Source organism: Myxine glutinosa, chromosome 7 (assembly GCF_964187855.1).
Source record: "Myxine glutinosa chromosome 7, kmMyxGlut1.1, whole genome shotgun sequence".
Lineage (NCBI taxonomy): Eukaryota > Metazoa > Chordata > Myxini > Myxiniformes > Myxinidae > Myxine > Myxine glutinosa.
Genome location: NC_136267.1, coordinates 145,714,898 through 145,732,366, shown reverse-complemented (window position 1 = coordinate 145,732,366; position 17,469 = coordinate 145,714,898). Strand labels below are relative to the sequence as shown.

The 17,469-nt window shown below is 42.9% G+C and overlaps 2 protein-coding genes across 2 annotated transcripts in view; both read left to right on the top strand.

Annotated features, from left to right (window-relative positions):
• The window catches only part of LOC137430797 (ubiquitin carboxyl-terminal hydrolase 36-like), a 40,442-nt gene extending 35,075 nt beyond the window's left edge, over positions 1–5,367 (top strand). The window contains exons 7-8 of the mRNA XM_078782747.1: positions 2,597–2,670; positions 5,094–5,367. Coding sequence (XP_078638873.1) covers positions 2,597–2,670; positions 5,094–5,367 — 348 coding nt within the window. The remainder of the gene's footprint in view (positions 1–2,596; positions 2,671–5,093) is intronic.
• A 36-nt stretch (positions 5,368–5,403) lies between these two features.
• LOC137430588 (uncharacterized) overlaps positions 5,404–17,469 on the top strand; it is a 42,760-nt gene continuing 30,694 nt past the window's right edge. The window contains exons 1-7 of the mRNA XM_078782746.1: positions 5,404–5,407; positions 5,498–5,634; positions 5,791–5,931; positions 8,032–8,132; positions 9,541–9,574; positions 15,917–16,090; positions 17,165–17,315. Of these exons, the coding sequence (XP_078638872.1) occupies positions 5,404–5,407; positions 5,498–5,634; positions 5,791–5,931; positions 8,032–8,132; positions 9,541–9,574; positions 15,917–16,090; positions 17,165–17,315 (742 nt within the window). The remainder of the gene's footprint in view (positions 5,408–5,497; positions 5,635–5,790; positions 5,932–8,031; positions 8,133–9,540; positions 9,575–15,916; positions 16,091–17,164; positions 17,316–17,469) is intronic.

The following is a 17,469-nucleotide window of genomic DNA, read 5'->3' as shown; positions in this document are numbered from 1 at the left end:
AGTTTCTCAGTGTGATTTTTTATGAAATTCATACTTGAAAACACCTGCTCGCATCGGAAAGTATATCCGAAGGTGGACAGAATGCCAAGTGCATATCTCTCCATGTTACTGTCGGTATCCGGTAAAGAATTCCAAACTTCAAACACAATTGGCTTGTTTTTTTGAAATCATCGAATTCAGGACATCTGTGTTGAAATGGCAGGGTAGATCTGTACCAGGTTAGATCTGTACCAGGTTAGATCTGTACCAGGGTAAATCTGTACCAGGTTAGATCTCTACCAGGATAGACCTGTACAAGGGTAGACCTGTACAAGGGTAGACCTGTACAAGGGTAGACCTGTGCCAGGGTAGACCTGTGCCAGTGTAGATCTGTACCAGGTTAGATCTGTACCAGGTTAGATCTGTGCCAGGGTGGACCTGTGCCAGCGTAGATCTGTACCAGGGTAGACCTGTACCAGGTTAGATCTGTACCAGGGTGGACCTGTGCCAGGGTAGATCTGTACCAGGATAGAACTGTACAAGGGTAGACCTGTGCCAGGGTAGACCTGTACCAGGGTACATCTGTACCAGGTTAGATCTGTACCAGGGTGGACCTGTGCCAGGGTAGATCTGTACCAGGATAGAACTGTACAAGGGTAGACCTGTGCCAGGGTAGATCTGTACCAGGATAGACCTCTACAAGGGTAGACCTGTACCAGGGTAGATCTGTACCAGGTTAGCTCTGTACCAGGGTAGATCTGTACCAGGTTAGATCTGTACCAGGGTAGATCTGTACCAGGGTAGATCTGTGCCAGTGTAGATCTGTGCCACGGTAGACCTGTACAAGGGTAGACCTGTGCCAGGGTAGATCTGTGCCAGGGTAGATCTGTACCAGAATAGACCTGTACAAGGGTAGACCTGTGCCAGGGTAGATCTGTACCAGAATAGACCTGTACAAGGGTAGACCTGTACAAGGGTAGACCTGTGCCAGGGTAGATCTGTGCCAGGGTAGATCTGTGCCAAGGTATATCTGTACCAGAATAGACCTGTACAAGGGTAGATCTGTGCCAGGGTAGATCTGTAACAGGGTAGACCTGTACAAGGGTGGACCTGTGCCAGGGTAGATCTGTGCCAGGGTAGATCTGTGCCAGGGTAGACCTGTGCCAGGGTAGATCTGTGCCAGGGTAGATCTGTACCAGGGTAGATCTGTACCAGGGTAGATCTGTACCAGGGAAGATCTGTGCCAGGGTAGATCTGTGCCAGGGTAGATCTGTGCCAGGGTAGATCTGTGCCAGGGTAGATCTGTGCCAGGGTAGATCTGTGCCAGGGTAGACCTGTGCCAGGGTAGATCTGTGCCAGGGTAGATCTGTGCCAGGGTAGATCTGTGCCAGGGTAGACCTGTGCCAGGGTAGATCTGTGCCAGGGTAGATCTGTACCAGGGTAGATCTGTACCAGGGAAGATCTGTGCCAGGGTAGATCTGTGCCAGGGTAGATCTGTGCCAGGGTAGACCTGTGCCAGGGTAGATCTGTGCCAGGGTAGATCTGTACCAGGGTAGATCTGTAACAGGGTAGATCTGTGCCTTTCTCGACTTTCGAGTTTGGTCACGAAGCCTCTGAATTTCGAACTCCACATGTCCTTGTCCTTCCTGCAAACCAGCCAGTTCAAGTTCGAGTTCTGCTGGGTCTACTCCTGTCAATCCTGAAAAGTTGAGGGCAGATATATTTACTTCAAGGGAGTTTCAGACGGTCAAAACATGGATGCAGTATCAGTATCCATCAATACAGTTCAGATATCCAACAACAACTTACACACACACACAAATACACACACACACACACACACACACACACACACACACACACACACACACACACACACACACACACGCAAACACACACGCAAACACACACTCACACACACACACACACACACACACACACACACACACACACACTCTCTCTCTCACACAAATACACATATTGACACACACACTCACACACACACAAATACACATATTGATACACACACACACACACACATACATACACATATTGATACACACACACACACACACACACACACACACGTTTGCCGTTTCTTGGACTAATGTGAGAATCTCATTCCGAATCCAACTTGAACGCGTCCCTCATAACTCGCAAGTCTCCATATTGTTGTGCTGTCGGTAGTCTATGACACGGTAACCAATCCTCCATCGGTACAATTGTCACAACAAAATAATGCGCAAAGCTTCACCATTTTAACTCCTCTTTTAACTGATGTAAACACAAAGATGCAGCCCACATGTAGATTCCTTTTGTTTGCTTGTACACCAAGATGGCGGACAACCAATGTGGTGACGTCACATGCACATCCATCCTCCACTGAAGGGGGAGTTATCAAAACATGTTATTTGTTTCCCAGACAAAAACTGTTATCCTGGTGTTTCACAGGCACGATGATTCATCCATATGTTTCGTTTAATACAATTTATTTTATATCCCTCAAATGTGGATATCAAATGGCCAGTATTTGAAGCACTTGCCGCCACGATTCATGTCCGATTGTTATTTTGGAATTTATTTTTTCACACCTCATTGTTGTGCTCTTTACCCACAGCACGTGACCAATGTGACGTCGGCCTTGAAGCGCCACTTCTCCCAGAGGATTGAGTCGGACGTGGATTGCGAGAGGTGGGAAGTTTCACATTTTACCTTCAGAAATCCCCGGGGAAGGAATAAAATTGAGTTATCGCATGTAAATCTTTATCTATCGACATAGCGCAATGCAGGGGTGTGGTGGGAGCCTGGAGGGAGTTAGTGCAGTGGGTGCGCACCCTCTTCGGGTTTCCGGTGGTAAATGATATGCTATGATATTGGATGTAGTCCAGTGGTGGGGCCCACCGTTCAACTTACTCTTCAAGTGAGTCAATCATGCATGTGTTTACAGGATACACACATGATGAGAGGTGTCAAGTTCATCTTTTAATAGCACATTAAATGTGTGTTTCTTAGTTGAAGAAAAACAACTGGGAGAAAAATAGTTTTTAAAGAGTGAGTTTTGGAACAAAACAAATTAGGAAAAAAATAGAATATATTTTAAATAGCCACTTTTGGAACAAAAACGTAGTGAAAAAATAACAACGAAATTGGTGTAAAAAAAACAAAATTCAGGGAAATAGTGAAAAAAAATCAACTAATTTGGTGTAAAAAAAACCAAAAATCCAGGAAAATAGTGAAAAAGATCAACTAATTTGGTGTAAAAAAAACAAAAATCCAGGAAAATAGTGAAAAAATATCAACTAATTTGGTGTAAAAAAAAATCCAGGAAAATAGTGAAAAAATAGCAACTAATTTGGTGTAAAAAAAACAAAATTCAGGGAAATAGTGAAAAAATATCAACTAATTTGGTGTAAAAAAAACAACAAAATCCAGGAAAATGGTGAAAAATAGCAACTAATTTGGTGTAAAAAAAACAAAATTCATGGAAATAGTGAAAAAAATCAACTAATTTGGTGTAAAAAAACAACAAAATCCAGGAAAATAGTGAAAGATATCAACTAATTTGGTGAAAAAAACAAAACCCAGCAAAATAGTGAAAAAATAGCAACTAATTTGGTGTAAAAAAGCCCAAAAATCCAGGAAAATAGTGAAAAAATATCAACTAATTTGGTGTAAAAAAAACAAAAATCCAGTAAAATAGTGAAAAAAGATCAACTAATTTGGTGTAAAAAAAAAAAAATTCAGGGTAATAGTGAAAAAAATAGCAACTAATTTGGTGTAAAAAAACAACAAAATCTAGGAAAATAGTGAAAAATAGCAACTAATTTGGTGAAAAAAACAACAAAACCCAGCAAAATAGTGAAAAAATAGCAACTAATTTGGTGTAAAAAAACAACAACAAAATCCAGGAAAATAGTGAAAAAATATCAACTAATTTGGTGTAAAAAAAACAAAAATCCAGGAAAATAGTGAAAAAATAGCAACTAATTTGGTGTAAAAAACAAACAAAAATCCAGGAAAATAGTGAAAAAATAGCAACTAATTTGGTGTAAAAAAACAAAATTCAGGGAAATAGTGAAAAAAATTGCAACTAATTTGGTGAAAAAAAATCCAGGAAAATAGTGAAAAAATAACAACTAATTTGATTTAAAAAAATTCAGGGAAATAGTGAAAAAAATAGCAACTAATTTGGTGTAAAAAAAACAACAAAATCCAGGCAAATAGTGAAAAATAGCAACTAATTTGGTGTAAAAAAACAACAAATCCAGCAAAATAGTGAAAAAATAGCAACTAATTTGGTGTAAAAAAACCAACAAAATCCAGGAAAATAGTGAAAAAATAGCGACATCAGCCCATTCATTATGCATCGGCATGATTCAAAAATAATTAATTGTCCTCTCAGAACCAAGGTAACAAATACACGTTATTCATCAAATAATGCTCACTGACACACCTGCTCACCACAGTGAGCAATTTCAGCACACTAAATGATGATTAAACCAAAGAACAAAATGGTCGCTAAGTACTTTCACGATATCGCCGCAATAAGGCGTAACTAGTCCCACACGGGCGCGGCCGCATGCTGCGGCTAGGCCTGAAACCAAAAGGACTAATTAAATCAAACGGAACGTCAAAATAAAATACTAAAATGAACCAACTCGGTTAAGATAACCAAAACAAAACAACAATACAAACAAAAACGGAGGAGGATGAGGAGGAAATGTCGAAAATTAGCACACCTCGAGGAGCAGCAAAATGGTGTGGCGTAGTAGTGAGAGTAGTAGTAGTTGTAGTAGTAGTAGTAGTAGTAGTAGTTGTAGTAGTAGTTGTTGTTGTAGTAGTCCTGTTATTGGTGTACATGTTATGCACTTTAACACTGTAATTGATGCTTAATGCTGTGAGGAAACCTGGATGGGCACTGAAATGACACCTTATCAGAAAAGTTTGTTTTTTAGTTGCACTTTTGGTGTTCCTGCCAACATTTGATTTGATTTTGCTTTTGGTTTTAATAGTTTGTTTCAATGCATTCATCATGACAATGAACTTCAATTCCTGTGATTGATATTGATGTCATCTTTTTCTTGGTGACGACTTTTGCTATTTTTCTTTTGCAGTTGCGATGCAAAGTATGATTATCACGCTCACTCCATCCACGATCCGCCGAACGTTCTGACCTTGGTGCTCAAGCGTTTTGACGAGTCCGTCAACGGGAAGATTGACAAGGTTAATTATATGTTGGCCACAATGGAAGTAGTGAAAATTAGGCACAATGGAATACATCGAGACTTTGTTTACAAAATCTCAGATGCATATCTCATGAAACCTCATGAGAATCTGATGAGGATATTATTAGATCCCATGAGAAATCACAGGAGATTTGGATTATAAGCTTCTGGAAGTTTGATGAGAGTTACACTCTCAACAATGGGTTGTCAATAAAAACCCAGCTGACTCATTTTTCACTTTGAGAGGAGGTCATTTTACTTCTGCTTCTTGTCTGGTGTACATATTGTACCAGGCCTCACTATGTTTTGTCTTCTAATTCCCTCCAGGCAACTGGGATGGGCGCTGAAGGGCAAGCTATGGAAAGGCAGCACTATGCAAAATTCTCCTCTGTTTGGAAATAGTTCATATAGTAGAAACAGTATGTTTTCAGTACATAGTTTGAGTTCCAGGATACAGGAGACAGTTATACTTTTGCCTTTTTTCAAAGCAGGAGATTCAGTTTATTATTGGAAGGCAAATGCATACATACCAGGGTGGCATGACACAACATTTCCTAAAGTGTTCCTGTTTTTCCTTCCCTTTCAGAATGTTAAGTTCTCCAAAGAGTTGGACCTGCGCCCATACGTAACACACCCCTGCAAGGCCAAACTGATGTACAAGCTTTACGCCGCCATTGTTCACACTGGCGAAGACTGCACATCGGGCAGTTATCTCTCATATGTCAAGGTATAGCTGTCATAGATGTTTACGTTGATGGGAAGATAACATGCTTCTGTCCCCTTATTATTATTATTTTGTACACAAAGGCCTGGCTCATAGAAGAACGAGATGGCACATAAATGTGCAATATAAATATGTCCACTTGCATCCATTATAATCACTAGCTGAAGGGCCCGTCTATGATGGCCACTTAAGTACTGTCCTTCTCAACAGCTCGTATAACCATGTTCTGTGATAGTTTAATTATTTAATTCGTTTCAAATTAAACTATTTTGTGTGCACCTGTATCTTTACAATTAATATATATATATATATATATATATACTGTACATATTTGCACTACATGGCCAAAAGTATGCAGACACCCATTATAATTAGTGGATTTGGCTGTTTCAGCCACACCCATTGCTGACAGGTATATATTATCAAGCACACAGCCATGCATTCTCCATCGACAAACATTTTGAAGTCGATTGGGCCGAGCTTAAGAGCTCAGTGACTTTCAACGTGGCACCATCATTGGATGCCACCTTTCCAACAAGTCAGTTCGTCAAGTTTTTGCCCTGTAAGAGCTGCCCCGGTCAATTGTAAGTGCTGTTATTGTGAAGTGGAAACGTCTCGAAGCAACATCAGCTCAGCCACAAAGTGGTAGGCCACACAAGCTCACAGAACGGGACCACGGAGTGCTGAAGCGCGTAAAAATCGTCTGTCCTCGGTGCAACACTCACTACTGAGTTCCAATCTGCCTCTGAAAGCAACGTCAGCACAACAACTGGTCGTCAGGAGCTTCATGAAATGGGTTTCCGTGTCCGAGCAGCCGCGCAAAAGCCTAAGATAACCATGCGCAATGCCAAGCATGGCTGCAGTGGTGTAAAGCTTGCCGCCATTGGACTCTGGAGCAGTGGAAACGCGTTCTCGGGAGTGATGAATCACACTTCACCATCTGGCACTCCGCGGGATGAATCTGAGTTTGGTGGATGCCAGGAGAACGCCACCTGCCCAAATGTATAGTGCCACCTTTAAAGTTTGGTGGAGGAGAAATAATGGTCTGGGGCTGTTTTTCATGGTTCGGGCTGGGCCCCTTAGTTCCAGTGAAGGGGAATCTTAACGCTACAGTATACAATGACATTCTAGACAATTGTGTGCTTCCAAATTTGTAGCAACAGTTTTGGGGAAGGCTCTTTCCTGTTTCAGCATGACAATGCCCCAGTGCACAAAGCGAAGTCCATACAGAAATCGTTTGTCGAGATCCGTGTGGAAGAACTTGACTGGCCTGCACAGAGCCCTGACCTCGACCCCATCAAACACCTTTGGGATGAATTGGAATGCCGACTGTGAGCCAGGCCTAATCGCCCAATATCAGTGCCCGACCTCACTAACGCTCTTGTGGCTGAATGGAAGCAAATCCCCGCAGCAATGTTCCAACATATAGTCGAAAGTCTTCCCAGAAGACTGGAGGCTGTTATAGCAGCAAAGGGGGGACCAACCCATGATTTTGTAATTAGGTGTTCGACTAGCACAAACAGGCGTGATGCTTGGGTGTAAACATACTTTTGACCATGTAGTGTATAGATATATATATATATATATATATATATATATATATATATATATATATATATATATACTGAATCGAACTTTTTTTTTCAAAATTATCAAATTTATTTTTGCCTAAAACACTCCACGACATTCACTGATGAACCTCTGAAAGTTTGATGGAAGATCCGTTCAGCCATCTCTGAGAAAGGTTACACACACACACACGCCAATGACGCTATAAACTGTCATCCTGGTGTTTCGCAGGCAGGGTGATTCATCAGTGTCAGTGTGTGTGCGCCGTCCCTCAGATCAGTGTTGAACTTGGCCTCCCATCTGCCGGAATTAGTTTGTGGGTGTGTGTAGTGCCGTGCAATCAATCAATATTGAAACACTCTTGGAATTTTCTGCTTTCTGATCCAGATAATCTCATAGACAGCTTCATGCTAACTCACCAAAGATATCAATATTTGTCAAACCTTTTTGACATAGTTTTAATTTTGTTAAATGCTGATTGCTCTTTTTCTGTTTCCTTTGTACTCATTAGTATTGCAATAATTGCTCTTGCAGGGAAGTAATCGAGCCTGGTATATGAAGAAGAATGAAGATGTAAAGGAAGTAAAAATCACGACTGTACTGAAACAAAAGGCCTACATGCTGTTTTATGTCAGGTATGCTGTATTTGTCGAAACATTTACATTGCCCAAAGATAGAATCTTTTGATTTGATTTATCCTGCACTCAGGAAGTGAAAAGCGGGGTTAAGCGATCATTTGCTTGTGTCGTACGTATGCCATGGGTACTTACATATGTCGTTCGTGTCTGCATGTTTTAAATTCCCATCTGCCGGAATTAGTTTGTGGGTGTGTGTAGTGCCGTGCAATCAATCAATATTGAAACACTCTTGGAATTTTCTGCTTTCTGATCCAGATAATCTCATTGACACGAAATTTTGCATCATAGGAGCTCCACCGCCTGCAGAACTTTTTTTTAGCGATAATTATGACGTCATATGTCACGTGGTATGGCCGCCATCTTGGAAAATCATTGCATGGGAAATAATTAAACATTGCTCATTGTCAAGTACTCCCCATGGGGAATAGGATATGTTAATGATGATGTCTTCGATGCCTTCATTATGACGTCATAATTCGACAAGTACAATGCTTTATCCAATCAGTATGATTTTTTTTTTCTCTGCAACTGTTGGTCCGATGGACACGGAATTTTCACCATAGTCCGATCATTTTGAAATTTCCTGAGCATGATCTACGGAACAATTATATTAGACAATGTAAATTTATGATGTCATCGGTCACGTGGTCTGGCAACCATATTGGGTTATTGTACAACACAAATGGAGTCATTTGCAAAGAGGCAGAGAGTGTTTCCAAGAGCATCAGAGTGGTCATTTATGAAGTGGAGGAACACGCCTGGGCCCAACACACACCTTGGGGACCTCAAGCCTCCACTGGGAGAGGAGAGAGAAGGAGAGCGTTCCATTTATAACATCACATTGACTGTGCAAGTGGAGGAAGTAAGAAAGCAAAGGTAGGAAGGTAACTTTGTATGCCACCAGAAGTGAGCTTGACAAACAGTGCAGGATGCCAGACTCATTGCTTGAGTGACCAGAATTTAATCCAAATTGATAGTCAGAGATCAGGCGTTTTGAAAAGCGGAAAGACTTGACATCAGTAGAAACAATGGATTTCATCATTTTGCTTGGATTGGAAATAAGCTCACTGGACCTTTGGTTGATACGATCTGTTTTTACATTGACTATTGTAATTAATGGCTGTATTTCTGCTAAGGTGGTGCAAATATATGACAATTGTCCAGTGAGTGAGTATATGAAAGGTTTGGTGGGAAGATGAAAATTCCTAAATTTAACATTTATTTTTCAACAATGTAAATGTATTCCAATTGTTGTTTATTGAAACGATGTTTTGTTGCGATGTTTCATTCCTGATATTATTGTCAAATCCTGCCTCAAGTTGTGCTCCTTGCTCATAGATCTCTTTATGAAGTTGAATTAAAGCATGGCGTAAAATCATGTGTGTGTGCGTGTGTGTTCTCAAAGGTGTGACAAATCTCCAATTAAGAAATCTCACAAGGTAAGTGTTTTCATTCCAATACTATGACTTTCTTTGCACCTTTTCCACCACACTGTTGTGATGCTATATGGTTTCTAAATTCACAATTCATTGCATCCCAAAGTCAAATCACCAAGCCGTTGAGCTTAAAATAAAAACACGAATAACAACAGAGTAGCCGACCAAAGCAGAGAGGGATTCCATATACCTTGAGATGAGACTTTAGCATAACAAGTGGGCCGACTGGTAGATTGGACCAAATCTTCATTGGTCTTCACCGCGTTGTAGCATACCTGTCTGCCAGACTCTGACTCTTTTGGGTCATTGGAGTCTTTAGGGTGCTCGAGGACTTTTGGGTCTTCAGTGTCGTTTGGGTCTGGGAGTTTTTAGTCCTCTTGTTCTATTGGGTCCTCTGGATCTTTTGGGTTGTCAGGGACGTTTGGGTCTTTTGGGTCTTTTGGGTCTTTTTGGTCTTTGGGATATTCGGGATAATCGGGGTATTTTGGGTACTTTTGGGTCATCTCGGTATTTTGGGTCCTTGGGGACTTTTGGGTCCTTGGGGACTTTTGGGTATTTTGGGTCCTTGAGGACCTTTGGATCATTTGAGTCTTTGGGGTCTTCAGGGTATTTTGGGTCCTTGGGTACTTTTGGGTCATCTGGGCCTTTTTGGTTTCGGTGCTTTTGGGTCATCTGGGCCTTTTTGGTTTCGGTGCTTTTGGGTCATCTGGGTCTTTTGGGTCCTCAGGAACTTTTGGCTCTTCTGGGTCTTTTGGGCCCTCAGGATCTTTTGTGTCTTCTGGGTCTTTTAGGTCCTCAGGAATGTTTGGGCCTTCTGGGTCTTTTGGGTCCTCGAGAATTTTTGGGCCTTCTGGGTATTTTGGGTCCTTCAAGACTTTTGGGTCCTCCATGACTTTTGGGTCTTCTGGGTGCTTTGGATCCTCGAGGACTTTTGGATCCCCTGTGTTTTAGGGGTCTTTGGGGTCTTAAAGTTCTGAGGGGTCTTAAAGGGTATTCAAACGTGAAAGGGGTCTCAGCAGTCTAAATAGTTAAAAGGTACATTACAATTGTATGTAATACATAATTAATTAATAGATGTATGTAATTAATACACACAAAAAGTATGCCTCAAACACACACACACAAACTCATCCATTTGTTGTAAAAAAAATAGATAAAGACAAATGTGAGATTCCTCATCAACCTGAACGGTTGGTGGGATGTATAAACTGGAATTGCCACTTGACTTAAAGAATGTTAGGACAGCTAATTATTGAAGATTATTTTGTCAATAGAGTCGAGGCACTACAGCATTAGGTCATCTGACTGATTGTTATATGTTGGGTCCAGGCTGCTTCTTCTTCTTCTTCTTTCTTTTCTTCTCATATATACGGCAGCTGGCTGCAGGTTTGCGTCAATGTAGTTGTTGCTGCGAGTACGGATGTGCTACTGTTGCAGTTTTTTTTTTTCTGTCTGTTCTCGCAGAACTTTGTAATTTGTTCAGGGTGCCGACGATAACTCGACTAACCTTCGTGAAGGACACCATGGGATATTTAATGTCCACCAACTAATGCCAGGCTCATCTACTCGTGTCTGTTATTTTTTGACAGCATATTCCTTTTATCAATGTTGGCTTGCTGATCTTGTTCACTTCCACCTTTTTGGCTTGCTGATCGTCTTGGATTGCATGTTGGCTTCCACCTTCTTGGATTGCATGTTGGCTTCCACCTTCTTGGATTGCATGTTGGCTTCTATCTTCTTGGATTGCATGTTGGCTTGTTAACCTTGTTGGCTTCCACCTTCTTGGCTTGTATGTTGGCTTCCACCTTCTTGGCTTGCATGTTGGCTTGTTAACCTTGTTGGCTTCCACCTTCTTGGCTTGCATGTTGGCTTGTTAACCTTGTTGGCTTCCACCTCCTTTGCTTGCATGTTGGCTTGTTAACCTTGTTGGCTTCCACCTTCTTGGCTTGCATGTTGGCTTGTTAACCTTGTTGGCTTCCACCTTCTTGGCTTGCATGTTGGCTTCCAACTTCTTGGCTTGCATGTTGGCTTGTTAACCTTGTTGGCTTCCACCTTCTTGGCTTGTTAACCTTGTTGGCTTCCACCTTCTTGGCTTGCATGTTGGCTTGTTAACCTTGTTGGCTTCCACCTTCTTGGCTTGTATGTTGGCTTCCACCTTCTTGGCTTGCATGTTGGCTTGTTTACTTTGTTGGCTTCCACCTCCTTGGCTTGCATGTTGGCTTGTTAACCTTGTTGGCTTCCACCTTCTTGGCTTGTATGTTGGCTTCCACCTTCTTGGCTTGTATGTTGGCTTGTTAACCTTGTTGGCTTCCACCTTCTTGGCTTGTATGTTGGCTTCCACCTTCTTGGCTTGCATGTTGGCTTGTTTACTTTGTTGGCTTCCACCTCCTTGGCTTGTATGTTGGCTTGTTAACCTTGTTGGCTTCCACCTTCTTGGCTTGTATGTTGGCTTCCACCTTCTTGGCTTGCATGTTGGCTTGTTTACTTTGTTGGCTTCCACCTCCTTGGCTTGCATGTTGGCTTGTTAACCTTGTTGGCTTCCACCTTCTTGGTTTGTATGTTGGCTTCCACCTTCTTGGCTTGTATGTTGGTTTGTTAACCTTGTTGGCTTCCACGTTCTTGGCTTGTATGTTGGCTTCCACCTTCTTGGCTTGCATGTTGGCTTGTTAACCTTGTTGGCTTCCACCTTCTTTGCTTGCATGTTGGCTTGTTTACTTTGTTGGCTTCCACCTCCTTGGCTTGTATGTTGGCTTCCACCTCCTTGGCTTGTATGTTGGCTTCCACCTCCTTGGCTTGTATGTTGGCTTCCACCTCCTTGGCTTGTATGTTGGCTTCCACCTTCTTGGCTTGCATGTTGGCTTCCACCTTCTTGGCTTGCATGTTGGCTTGTTAACCTTGTTGGCTTCCACCTTCTTGGCTTGTATGTTGGCTTGTTAACCTTGTTGGCTTCCACCTTCTTGGCTTGTATGTTGGCTTCCACCTTCTTGGCTTGTATGTTGGCTTGTTAACCTTGTTGGCTTCCACCTTCTTGGCTTGTATGTTGGCTTCCACCTTCTTGGCTTGCATGTTGGCTTGTTTACTTTGTTGGCTTCCACCTCCTTGGCTTGTATGTTGGCTTCCACCTTCTTGGCTTGCATGTTGGCTTGTTAACCTTGTTGGCTTCCACCTTCTTTGCTTGCATGTTGGCTTGTTAACCTTGTTGGCTTCCACCTTCTTGGCTTGTATGTTGGCTTCCACCTTCTTGGCTTGCATGTTGGCTTGTTTACTTTGTTGGCTTCCACCTCCTTGGCTTGCATGTTGGCTTGTTAACCTTGTTGGCTTCCACCTTCTTGGTTTGTATGTTGGCTTCCACCTTCTTGGCTTGTATGTTGGTTTGTTAACCTTGTTGGCTTCCACCTTCTTGGCTTGTATGTTGGCTTCCACCTTCTTGGCTTGCATGTTGGCTTGTTAACCTTGTTGGCTTCCACCTTCTTTGCTTGCATGTTGGCTTGTTTACTTTGTTGGCTTCCACCTCCTTGGCTTGTATGTTGGCTTCCACCTCCTTGGCTTGTATGTTGGCTTCCACCTCCTTGGCTTGTATGTTGGCTTCCACCTCCTTGGCTTGTATGTTGGCTTCCACCTTCTTGGCTTGCATGTTGGCTTCCACCTTCTTGGCTTGCATGTTGGCTTGTTAACCTTGTTGGCTTCCACCTTCTTGGCTTGTATGTTGGCTTGTTAACCTTGTTGGCTTCCACCTTCTTGGCTTGTATGTTGGCTTCCACCTTCTTGGCTTGTATGTTGGCTTGTTAACCTTGTTGGCTTCCACCTTCTTGGCTTGTATGTTGGCTTCCACCTTCTTGGCTTGCATGTTGGCTTGTTTACTTTGTTGGCTTCCACCTCCTTGGCTTGTATGTTGGCTTCCACCTTCTTGGCTTGCATGTTGGCTTGTTAACCTTGTTGGCTTCCACCTTCTTTGCTTGCATGTTGGCTTGTTAACCTTGTTGGCTTCCACCTTCTTGGCTTGTATGTTGGCTTCCACCTTCTTGGCTTGCATGTTGGCTTGTTTACTTTGTTGGCTTCCACCTCCTTGGCTTGTATGTTGGCTTCCACCTCCTTGGCTTGTATGTTGGCTTCCACCTCCTTGGCTTGTATGTTGGCTTCCACCTTCTTGGCTTGCATGTTGGCTTGTTAACCTTGTTGGCTTCCACCTTCTTGGCTTGTATGTTGGCTTCCACCTTCTTGGCTTGCATGTTGGCTTGTTAACCTTGTTGGCTTCCACCTTCTTGGCTTGAATGTTGGCTTGTTAACCTTGTTGGCTTCCACCTTCTTGGCTTGCATGTTGGCTTGTTAACCTTGTTGGCTTCCACCTCCTTTGCTTGCATGTTGGCTTGCTGACCGCGGTGGTTTGTTGGCTTCCACCTTCTTGGCTTGCATGTTGGCTTCCACCTTCTTGGCTTGCATGTTGGCTTGTTAACCTTGTTGGCTTCCACCTTCTTGGCTTGCATGTTAGCTTCCACCTTCTTGGCTTGCATGTTGGCTTGTTAACCTTGTTGGCTTCCACCTTCTTGGCTTGCATGTTGGCTTGTTAACCTTGTTGGCTTCCACCTCCTTTGCTTGCATGTTGGCTTGTTAACCTTGTTGGCTTCCACCTTCTTGGCTTGCATGTTGGCTTGTTAACCTTGTTGGCTTCCACCTTCTTGGCTTGCATGTTGGCTTCCAACTTCTTGGCTTGCATGTTGGCTTGTTAACCTTGTTGGCTTCCACCTTCTTGGCTTGCATGTTGGCTTGTTAACCTTGTTGGCTTCCACCTTCTTGGCTTGCATGTTGGCTTGTTAACCTTGTTGGCTTCGAACTTCTTGGCTTGCATGTTGGCTTGTTAACCTTGTTGGCTTCCACCTTCTTGGCTTGCATGTTGGCTTGTTAACCTTGTTGGCTTCCACCTTCTTGGCTTGCATGTTGGCTTGTTAACCTTGTTGGCTTCCACCTTCTTGGCTTGTATGTTGGCTTGTTTACCTTGTTGGCTTCCACCTTCTTGGCTTGCATGTTGGCTTGTTTACCTTGTTGGCTTCCACCTTCTTGGCTTGCATGTTGGCTTGTTAACCTTGTTGGCTTCCACCTTCTTGGCTTGCATGTTGGCTTGTTTACCTTGTTGGCTTCCACCTTCTTGGCTTGCATGTTGGCTTGTTTACCTTGTTGGCTTCCACCTTCTTGGCTTGCATGTTGGCTTGTTTACCTTGTTGGCTTCCACCTTCTTGGCTTGCATGTTGGCTTGTTAACCTTGTTGGCTTCCACCTTCTTGGCTTGCATGTTGGCTTGTTTACCTTGTTGGCTTCCACCTTCTTGGCTTGCATGTTGGCTTGTTTACCTTGTTGGCTTCCACCTTCTTGGCTTGTATGTTGGTTTCCACCTTCTTGGCTTGCATGTTGGCTTGTTAACCTTGTTGGCTTCCACCTTCTTGGCTTGCATGTTGGCTTGTTTACCTTGTTGGCTTCCACCTTCTTGGCTTGCATGTTGGCTTGTTTACCTTGTTGGCTTCCACCTTCTTGGCTTGCATGTTGGCTTGTTTACCTTGTTGGCTTCCACCTTCTTGGCTTGCATGTTGGCTTGTTAACGTTGTTGGCTTCCACCTTCTTGGCTTGCATGTTGGCTTGCTGACCGCGGTGGTTTGTTGGCTTCCACCTTCTTGGCTTGCATGTTGGCTTGTTTACCTTGTTGGCTTCCACCTTCTTGGCTTGCATGTTGGCTTGTTAACCTTGTTGGCTTCTACCTTCTTGGCTTGCATGTTGGCTTGTTTACCTTGTTGGCTTCCACCTTCTTGGCTTGCATGTTGGCTTGTTTACCTTGTTGGCTTCCACCTTCTTGGCTTGTATGTTGGCTTCCACCTTCTTGGCTTGCATGTTGGCTTGTTAACCTTGTTGGCTTCCACCTTCTTGGCTTGCATGTTGGCTTGTTTACCTTGTTGGCTTCCACCTTCTTGGCTTGCATGTTGGCTTGTTTACCTTGTTGGCTTCCACCTTCTTGGCTTGCATGTTGGCTTGTTAACCTTGTTGGCTTCCACCTTCTTGGCTTGCATGTTGGCTTGTTTACCTTGTTGGCTTCCACCTTCTTGGCTTGCATGTTGGCTTGTTTACCTTGTTGGCTTCCACCTTCTTGGCTTGCATGTTGGCTTGTTAACCTTGTTGGCTTCCACCTTCTTGGCTTGCATGTTGGCTTGCTGACCGCGGTGGTTTGTTGGCTTCCACCTTCTTGGCTTCCTGCCCTTTTTGTCATCAAATACATGTATGAACATCGACCTCTGCATTAAAAATAGATTGAGCAGATTATGTGTGATGTCATGAATGCTTTTCCTTTTTTTCCATCGATCAGGCAATTCAATCTTGTTCCCCAAACCACCATCAATATCTTTGCTGCTTGGATAAAGGACATAGAGGCTTCGGCTTCACCTTGTGCACAAACAAAGACAAACTGGAACATTATGTAAAGAAGGTGAAGGGGCGAGCTGAAAAGGCTGGCCTGTGGAATGGAGCTTACATAATCAAGGTGAAACGCTCACTACAGCATGATTTACTTTTATATTGTGACATTCTGTCGTGCACTGAAACTGTTGTCAATGAAGCCGAGTGATCTTTTTTTGAATACCTATCCAGGATTCCCTGGCACTGTGATGGTGGCTCCACATAGTTTGTTCATTAGGATGACAACTTGATCCTTTCAGTGTTCTTCATGAAGGTCACCTTGGGATCTTTAATGCCCACCAAGAAAACATGGCATGTCATTTGCCTGAAGTTTTATTGTGAACTTATCTTTGTCTAATAATGCAATGATGGGCCACCTGGTTTTGAGCCATAAATCAGGAGATTTTGAGTCACCTTTGCCCCACTCTTTCCTTGTTGTTTCATGTAATATTTTGACCTGCAATAATTGCAAAGCACAACCTTACATTATCTACTGTGACTGTGCTCCCCTCTGGGCTGGTGCTCCTGCCTCACACCTAGCTCGGCTGCACGCTGTTGAAACCAAAGCCAGATCTCGATCCGGAGCTGAACCAAAATTGAATGGGCTTGTTCTTGTTGTCGAACGAACTCATCCACCTAGTTTTGTCACAACTCATCCACAACTTTTTGAAATACCATGCAGTACAGTGTATAATGTTTTTGGCCCTCTCACTTAATGGTGAAGAATCACTTCAAAGTTAAAACAATTCTTGTATCCAAATCCGGACCTTCACCAAAATCGAATTGATTCGTTCTTGTCACACACCAAATTTCGGCTGAGTCTGTCCACAACTTTTTGAGATATCCTGTTCACAGACAAACAGACAAACAGACAAACAGACAGACAAACAAACAGACAGACAGACAGACAAACAGACAGACAGACAGACAAACAGACAGACAGACAGGGGTGAAAACATAACCTCCATCCACTTTCAGTGTCAGAGGTAAAAAGAGCGCTGTGAGGACAAGTAGCAAAGCAGGATGTGAGAACATGGACACAAATGTCTCGACGATACAAAAAAATTACATGCCTGACAGCTCGCTCCTTATATTGCATTTTACTTACAAATTAGTCTTTGAACTTCTTTCGCACTTTTATTTTCCTGCTGCCTTTCAGATCAATGGAATAAATGTTGAGGGAAAGCGCCCTGAAGATGTGGCACATATGATCTCCACTTTGGAGACGATCAATCTGCTCGTGGTAACTGAGGAGACCTACCATTGCCATAAGATATGCAAAATTCCCCTAACTACCCTGCACTGGAAAGGTGAATCTCATTTACGAGTGGGTGTTCAAGAACTCTCGTTCATATTGCTTATAGGATTCTGTGTAGTTTCTAACTTATTGCTTTATCATTTTGGTGCCTCTATTGGTGAAGGCAAGAAAATCAATAGTATGAAGAATGTGTTTATGATTTGAAC